The sequence below is a fragment of the Triticum urartu genome, chromosome 3A, assembly GCF_056163025.1.
Source record: "Triticum urartu cultivar PI428250 chromosome 3A, HENAU_Tu73, whole genome shotgun sequence".
NCBI classification, from domain to species: domain Eukaryota; kingdom Viridiplantae; phylum Streptophyta; class Magnoliopsida; order Poales; family Poaceae; genus Triticum; species Triticum urartu.
Window position 1 is genome coordinate 326,098,022 of NC_141875.1, and position 8,909 is coordinate 326,106,930.

Here is an 8,909-nt window from a genome sequence, read left to right on the forward strand (position 1 = left end):
GGCTCGCCGGAGTTCGCGAGGTATAGGACTCCCCCGCTCCTCCTTTGCCTCGATTTGGAACCCTTGCATCCCATTGATCGTTTCCCCTCTCTTCCCCGCCTCATTTGCAGCCGGAAACAGCCGGAGCCGTCGACACCCGAAGCTCCTCCGCCGCGAGACCTCGTCGCCGGTGAACCAGGCAGCTCCGGTGACGCCCGCCACCTCCACCCGATCGGCGACGCAATGCTAAGTCCAGCCGTGCCCTCGCCCGAGCTCGCCGTGGCCTACGCCGTCGCCGGTGAGCTCGCCGTCCCCTCTGGCCTAGGGTTGACGACGACGGCCGTGGGGCCCGTTAGTCAGCCTCACATACTGACGGGTGGGCCCCACCCATCAGGTTCAAATGCACACGCGCGCGCACCGGTTCGCTGCGTCGGCTGAAGGCGTACTTTGCCTTTATGCCTTCGACGTGGCCGCCCTGCGTGGGCTGATTTCCCCTCTGGGCCTGCTGCACTGTGGCCCTTCTGGCCCAGTTGCACAGTGCTGTTTCCCTTTTTCTTTTTTTCTGAATCATGCAAAAATTCCACGGGACAGAATATATGTCCAAATGAATTAATTCCAATTTCTAAATTCCCAAAATATTGCAACCTATTTAATGGTGCAACTTTCATTCAAATCCAACAAATTTTCTTCACTATAAATATTTAAATGAGATTTTGAGCATTTAAATATGCCTTTGTAAATCCATTTCTCCCATTCTATTGCAGCAAATCCAAAACTAGGAATTTTCCCCTTCTTAGATTTCCACCTAGTATTTTATAAAAATAAGTTGACATTTTTCTGAGCACTTTCGTTTTTCTGTTTTATTATTGCCTTATTTTCTCGTTATTATTTTGTGATGATAGATTGCGTTGCTGACGAAGGAGTTGGACCAGAAGACTTTGAAAACCCAGAAGACCTTGTTGAACCAGGCAAGCAGCCCTTTGACCATGTCTATGAAACCCTTTTTATGCATTTCATATTGCACTTTATTATTGTTGCATCGGAATCTTGATGAGAGGGTAGCCACTTGATGGGTTGCCTTCATTCCCTCCTTGTTGATACTTGCATTGTGCATGACCCTACCTCCTTATGAGGGTTATGCCGGTGGGAATAGATAGGATGCTAAGTAGTGCTACGCAAAAGGGACGGGTATATGCATGGTAATGGAGACAAAGTATTTTCAAAGGACTTTTCAAAAACCCCGTCGGGTGCCACTTATGCCCGAGGGAGATGATGAGTTGGGTAACCACTTGATGACGAAGTGGTGTACCGAGGCAAGTGTGTGTGTTGTTTTCGAAAATGGATTAGATTTAAGATTTGTCGACTGTCCCAACCTTACATGCGCAACCACTCTACCCTTATATGGGAAAGGGCATTATTGATTACTTAGGTCGATACTAGCTTGGAGCCTGCATTACTAGTGACGGGGGAGAGTTGGTGCTCTCTCTCGGGACGGGGTCATGCCAGGTAGGGCGGCCAAGAACATTTTTATGGGGCACCGGACACACCGTTGGTACCCCGTGCCGGTGGTATGTGATGAATATAGGAGCGAGGCTCCACAATTTTAAGTTGTGAAATGTTGGGCACGGGGATTACTACCAATCGAGTGGACTCCATGTTAGTGTCGTCTAGGGAAAGATAGTGATCGGGTGCTTACCCCGGGTACTTGAGGTACCGCGGGTCGTGGATGACACGGAAGTTCCCCGGATCTAGTGGGTAAAGTGTGCAACCTCTGCAGAGTGTAAAACTATTCGAATAGCCGTGTCCACGGTCAAGGACAGTTGGGCGGTGCTGCTTAAACTACGTCCACTTGTTTACAAACCAGTGTGTGTGGGAAGAATTACTGGGGTCGAGTAAGAGGACTTGACATGATCGAGTTGGGTTGGTGCCCACTCTCTTATCTTGATGCCACTACTCAGGTCAAGTTAAAGGACTTGACATGTTTGAGCTGGGTTGGTGCCCACTCCATTTATGTTGATATCTGTAACCTGTCCTTATGGTTACTTGAATTCTCCTGATGCATGTCTTACAAGTTGTTGAACATGTCATTGCACTCGAAAACTAGCTTTCCGCAAAATTTACCTATGTCATGCATTGTTGTACCTTGAACCAAAACATGGGTTGCTTGCGAGTACATTGAAAGTACTCATTGGCTTGCCACTGGTTATTTAATTGGCCAGGCATGGAAGAACAGGAGTTCGAAGAAGAATTCTTTGAAGACGAACATGCGAACTAGGACGTTTCCCAGTCAGAATGCCTGTAGGGTTAAGGCAGATGGCATGGGTTCTACTTAACGACGAAGATTTCCGCTGCTTATGTTTCATTTGATGTTCAGCCCTTAAGGCTTTATCTATGTAAGACTTGACCATAATGGTCTTAATTTGTGTAAGACAGTATGTATGGATGTAAGACTCTTGTTATTCAGCTTCTGTGTGTTCAGTGAGCATTGATCTCTGGGATCACTGTACACGTGCATTCGGTGATCACGACTTATGAGTCGGGGTCCCCACAGAGCTGGTATCAGAGCCATCCTGACTGTAGGAAGCCTTAGTTAGCATGGGCGTTAGTTATCTTGAGACCATCTAAACTTCTCTTCCTTTCTAAAGCTTACCCAACCCAAGATATATTTCCCTTATTGACCTCTCCCATTCAACCTTTGTAGATGGCTGTCGTACCTAAAGACTTCCTGACCACAGGATTTCCCGTGCTTCTCGAGGATAGCCTCAAGAAGTGCCAGTACCACCGAGCTCCCATTTTCACCTACTATGAGCATTGGATCAATGACACCAAGACGGAGTACCATGTGGAAGTGATCGTGAAGGCCAACAACTCCCCAACAAGCTGGTTTTTCGAGGGACCCCAGATGGCAACACTAATCCTTGCCGTCGAGACGGCAACCCTCAAGGAACTCACCCGCCTCCGAGACCTTCTTCCAGAGATGGCAGACGAGTTGGCAACCCGTTTCTTGCCTTATCGGAAGGAAGGTGAGGATGAGAGCAGTGCCCTAGCTCCACCATTAGAAGAAGGACTTCCACTCCGATTCCAGACCTACTTCAGCCTTTGTGCCGATAGCTTGGCACAACGCTTGGCCTCTGAATCAATGGAACTCCGAAAGGAACTTCATGAGACCAAGGCACTTCTTCTTCAAGCACAAGGGAAGAAGGATAGGATCAAGAATGAAGGTGCTCCCCCTGGACAACCCGCAATCGCATACAGAGGCGGAAGACCCCCAAAGGATGGAGAACCACCACAGCAACACCGCATGAGCGCAAAGGAATACCGCAAGCTCTTCGCACCTCCGGCAAAGCAACGCCGTGTTGAGCTCCTCCACTCCCCCACCCCTTCAAGTGAAGAAGAAAGTCAGGCCGCCGATGATGAGGAGGAAGACCCAGAAGAGCCAAACTACGCGACCGAGCATTCCACCACTTAGGCATCATTCGCAGCCCGGTTATGCCCGTTAGTAACCCCCACGGTAGGATAGGTCGTGTACCCCTATGCAAAGTCGAGTCCTTGCAATGGTTCATATGAAGCCATGTGGTATTGTGTTTGCTTTTGATGTGTTTGATGGACGTCGTACTTTCCTTTGGGAACTTGTAAGCGACTACATCACCCATTTGGATTTTAATGAATGTTTTTGGCCTTTTGGCCCTTGCATGAAAACAGTTAGTGTCATACCAACCCGCTTGCTAGGCGTCCCATTTATATTGCTTTCCCCATCTTTCCCAATCATGAGACCTTGACCGCTCCGATAGGATGCCTGTTGTAACTCGTACTGGTACCTCTACCCAGCAGCCAGAAGCCGGAGAAGGAGCCAGTCAAGACCAAACCCAAGGACAAGCTCCACCACCGCCACCACCTCCAAGCATGGACATGGCTCAGCTTCTCCAAGACTTCCGAGAGGAACGCCAAGCCAACACTGCAGCCCTCCAGATGATCGCTCAAGCTATCAACCACCAGCCGGCGGGAAACGGCAATGCACGTTCCACATTGGTGGAGTTCAAGAAGCGTGCACCACCCACCTTCATCGAGACTGCTGAACCCCTGGACGCAGACGACTGGCTCCGCACCATTGAGGATTTGCTGGAACTAGTCGGATGCACTGAAGACCGTGAGAAGGTGGCATATACTGCTCACTGTCTCAGGGGAACTGCTAGAGCTTGGTGGGATGGATTCACGGCCATGCATGCTGAGCAAAACATCACTTGGAATAACTTCAAGGCAGAATTCCGCAAGGCCCACATTCCTTCCGGAATCATGGCCATCAAGAAGGGTGAGTTCCGAGCCCTGAAGCAAGGTAGCAACACTGTCAAGGAGTACATGCAGAAGTTCAGTGTTCTCTCAAGGTATGCCCCTGAAGATGTCAGCACCGATGCTGCCAAAAGGGAGCGCTTCATGGAAGGCCTTAAAAAGACCCTGCAGTACTCTCTTGTTGTGTGTGACTGCCCGACCTTTCCTGATCTGGTGAACAAGGCACTCATGCTTGAGGACAAGAGACGTGCTTTGGATGACACCCGTAAACGCAAGATGATCAGCAAGGGTAGCCCCAGCAACCAGAAGCCTCGCCCATGGCAGCCAGCCCCAGTCAAGCTAACCTATCAGCAGCCAAGTGCTCCTGCACCCCGCACCAACTATCCACCTCAGCAGTATGCCAACCCCAGGCCAGCCTACAACAACCCCAATAACAATGCCGGCAAAAGCAGCAACCCCAATCAAGTCACTTGCTTCGGATGTGGTCAGGCAGGACACTACTGCAAGAATTGCCCCAACAAGAAGCCCGACGCCCCGCGCCCCAATGCGCAGAACCCAGGACAAGGCCGTGGAATGCCACCAAGGAATCAAGCTCCCCGCAACCTGCCCAACAACGGCAAGGGTCGTGTGAATCATGTCACTACAGAAGAAGCCCAGGAAGACCCAAACGTCGTGCTGGGTATGTTCCTTGTCAACTCAACACCTGCAACTGTCTTGTTTGATTCTGGAGCCACGCATTCATTTGTCACCCAAAAGTTTGCATTAAAAAGTGGCATGACCCCTACACCCCTCAATAACCCCATAGTGGTACAAACCCCCGGAGCAGAGATGAGAGCCAAGATAGGATGTAAAGGAGTCGGGATTGTCATTAATGGGGTAGACTTCCTTGCAGGCCTTACCATCTTAAGATCACAAGGCTTGGATGTGATCTTAGGAATGAATTGGCTCATCAAGCACCAAGGCTTGTTAGATTGTGCCAAACGGACTGTCACTGTGACCAATGACCAAGGAGTCGAAGTTAGATATGCCTCCAACCCCTCCTCTGCTCAAGCCACCCAAGTCAACTCTCTGTCAGAAGTTGGACTGGAGCAAGTGCCGGTAGTATGCGAGTACCCCGATGTCTTTCCTGATGAGCTACCGGGAATGCCTCCTGACCGAGACATTGAGTTCATCATCGAGCTCATACCCGGAGCAGGACCCATCTATAAGAAGCCTTATAGAATGGGATCGGAAGAGTTAGCAGAATTGAAGAAGCAACTAGAAGAGCAGTTGAGGAAGGGATTTATTCGCCCTAGTGCCTCCCCTTGGGGATCACCTGTTCTGTTTGTGACAAAGAAGGACGGTACCATCCGCTTATGCATTGACTACCGCTCCCTCAATGAAGTTACAATCAAAAACAAGTATCCACTTCCCAAGATTGAAGATCTGTTTGATCAACTCAATGGAGCCAAGGTGTTCTCCAAGATTGATCTCAGATCTGGGTACTACCAGCTGAAAATCAGACCCCAGGATATTCCGAAGACGGCATTTGTAACCAGATATGGCCTGTATGAGTGCATGGTCATGTCCTTTGGATTGACCAATGCCCCAGCTTACTTTATGTATCTCTTGAATAAGGTCTTCATGGAATATTTGGACAAGTTTGTCATTGTCTTCATTGATGACATTCTTGTCTTCTCGAAGACGGAAGAAGAGCACGAGAAACACTTGAGGATGGTTCTAGATAAGCTTCAAGAGCACCAACTGTATGCCAAGTTCAGCAAGTGCGAATTTTGGCTACGCGAAGTTGGATTCTTGGGTCATGTTTTGGCTGAAGAAGGATTGTCGGTCGACCCCACTAAGATTGAAGCCGTGACTGAATGGCAATCCCCAAGCAATGTGAAGGAAGTTAGAAGCTTCCTCGGACTCGCGGGATATTACTGCAAGTTCGTTGAAGGATTCTCAAGCATTGCACGACCTATGACTCAGCTCTTGAAGAAGGACAAGAAGTTTGAATGGACGCCAAAGTGTGAAGAAAGCTTCCAGGAGCTGAAGAAGAGACTGACCACCACCCCAGTTCTGGCCACACCAAATATACACAAGGAGTTTGTGATATATTGTGATGCGTCAAGAACCGGACTGGGAGGTGTTCTGATGCAAGAAGGCAGAGTCGTAGCTTACCTTTCAAGGCAACTATGGCCTCATGAGGAGAACTATGCTACTCATGACCTTGAGTTGGCAGCTGTAGTTCATGCCCTGAAAACATGGCGACATTACCTCCTAGGGAAGCGGTGTGAGATATACACGGATCACAAAAGTCTGAAGTATATTTTCACTCAAAAGGAATTGAACATGAGGCAAAGAAGGTGGCTAGAGTTGATCAAGGATTATGACCTCAGTGTTCAATACCACCCTGGAAAGGCTAATGTGGTAGAGGATGCATTAAGCAGAAAGGCTTGTTCCTTGAATGCTATGCTTAAGGAGAGGCTACCCGCCTTGTATGAAGAACTTGAAAGCTTCGGGTTGGAACTGGTTGCACCAGGATTCTTAGCCAACCTTGAAGTCAAGCCTACCCTGATGGATGATATTAAGGGAGCTCAGAAGGGACACGAAAGTATTGAAGGCATCAAGAGGAAGATCAAGGCAGGCAAGGCCCCAGGATTCTCAGAGAATGAGCAAGGAATTGTGTGGTTTGGGAATCACATTTGCGTACCCAACAAGATTGAGCTCAAGAATTTGATCTTGCAAGAAGCTCATGACACCCCGTATTCCATTCACCCCGGAGGAACCAAGATGTATCAAGACCTGAAGGAAAGATTCTGGTGGCATGGCGTGAAAAGGGAGATTGCCACCTATGTTGCAAAATGTGATGTATGTCAAAGGGTCAAGGCTGAATATCAGCGACCTGCTGGATTGCTCCAACCACTCAAGGTTCCCGAGTGGAAGTGGGATAAAGTCGGAATGGATTTCATCACTAGACTACCTAGGTCAAACAAGGGACATGACTCCATCTGGGTCATAGTCGATCACTTGACTAAAGTAGCCCATTTCATTCCTGTGAAGACCACTTATGATGGCAACCAGCTAGCAACTCTATACATCAACAGAATCGTAAGCCTTCATGGTGTTCCCAAGGAGATTGTGTCAGACCGAGGAACCCAGTTTACCTCAAGGTTCTGGAAGAAGTTCCAAGAGGCCATGGGGACCAAGTTGTCCTTCAGCACTGCTTTCCACCCACAGACTGGAGGTCAGACAGAACGAGTGAATCAGATACTCGAAGACATGCTCCGAGCCTGTGTCTTAGCATATGGAGCTAAGTGGGAAGATTGCCTCCCTTTCGCCGAGTTCTCCTACAACAACAGTTATCAGTCAAGCCTTCAGATGGCACCATTTGAGGTGTTGTACGGGCGCAAGTGCCGCACACCCCTCAATTGGTCAGAAACTGGGGAAGGACTAATATTTGGGCCTGAGATCCTCCGTGAAGCTGAAGAGAAAGTTCAGCTAGTCAGAGAACAACTGAAGGCCGCTAAGTCCAGACAAAAGAGCTACGCTGACTCTCTTCGCCGACAAGTATACCTACGAGTGACTCCTCTTAAGGGAACCAAGCGTTTCCACGTTAAGGGAAAACTCGCACCAAGATTTATCGGCCCCTTCGAGATCACTGCACGACGTGGAGAAGTGGCTTACCAGCTGGAACTGCCCCCCGAACTATCCAATGTACACAACGTTTTCCACGTGTCACAACTCCGGAAGTGTCTCCAAGTCCCAGGCAAGCCTAATCTTTACAAGGACGTCAATCACCAAGCCATTGACCTTCAGCCTGATTTGACTTACCGTGAGAGGCCCATCCGCATCTTGGATGTGGCTGAGCGACGCACACGAAGCCGCACTATCAAGTACTTCAAGGTCCAGTGGAGAAATCACACTGAAGCAGAAGCAACCTGGGAACGTGAAGACTACCTTAGATCCGAGTTTCCGTATCTCTTTAAAGCCTAGTTTAGGAATCTCGGGGACGAGATTCTTGTAAGGGGGGTAGGTCTGTCACACCCTGCATTTTGTAACTCTTCATTTGCATTATTTAAGCATGAAAATTTGGACCAACAATTTTTTTTGCATTATTTGGCTTTTATTTGGAGTTGGTTTTCTCTCTGTGCTTTTCAAGTGCTCTTTAAAGTCAACACAACTCCACCTTCTATACTTCATCTCCTTGCCCCAAACTTCTGCCCAATGATCATGCCATGTGTATGGTACAATATAGTATTTTCTTACAAAAATAATTTGGCCAAATGGTATTTTCAAAAATTAGTTTTCCAAAAACCGCTGAATTAAGATTTGTACTGCAAGTACTTAATTCAGGGCAGTAAAAATATTTCAAAAGGTATATTTGAAACCTATTAGATATAGGATTCCCATAAACCCCAAAAATATAATTTTAAAAGTTATTTTCCTATTTTATTTAAAGGCTTTTTCTTAAGGCCAGAAATGGTCTTTAATAGGTTAAAATTATTTTAATGTTTCAAAAATATTTGAGAAAATTTATGGAAACTCAGTGGACATATATTTTCCATATATATGAGTTTAAACACATGGTCATGTTCAAAATATTGGACAAAACCTCCCAAAACCATTTCTGCCCATTTCAAGGATTTGAAATATTTCTACAG

General features: G+C 47.7%; 1 protein-coding gene across 1 annotated transcript; it reads left to right on the forward strand.

The window, feature by feature from the left end:
* The first annotated feature begins 3,882 nt into the window (after positions 1 to 3,882).
* Positions 3,883 to 7,267, forward strand: LOC147979595 (uncharacterized). Its single transcript, XM_087515277.1, has 4 exons — positions 3,883 to 5,364; positions 5,950 to 6,354; positions 6,727 to 6,935; positions 7,177 to 7,267. The coding sequence occupies exons 1-4, from the start codon at positions 3,883 to 3,885 to the stop codon at positions 7,265 to 7,267; spliced, it is 2,187 nt and encodes a 728-aa protein (XP_087371403.1).
* The last annotated feature ends 1,642 nt before the right edge of the window (positions 7,268 to 8,909 follow it).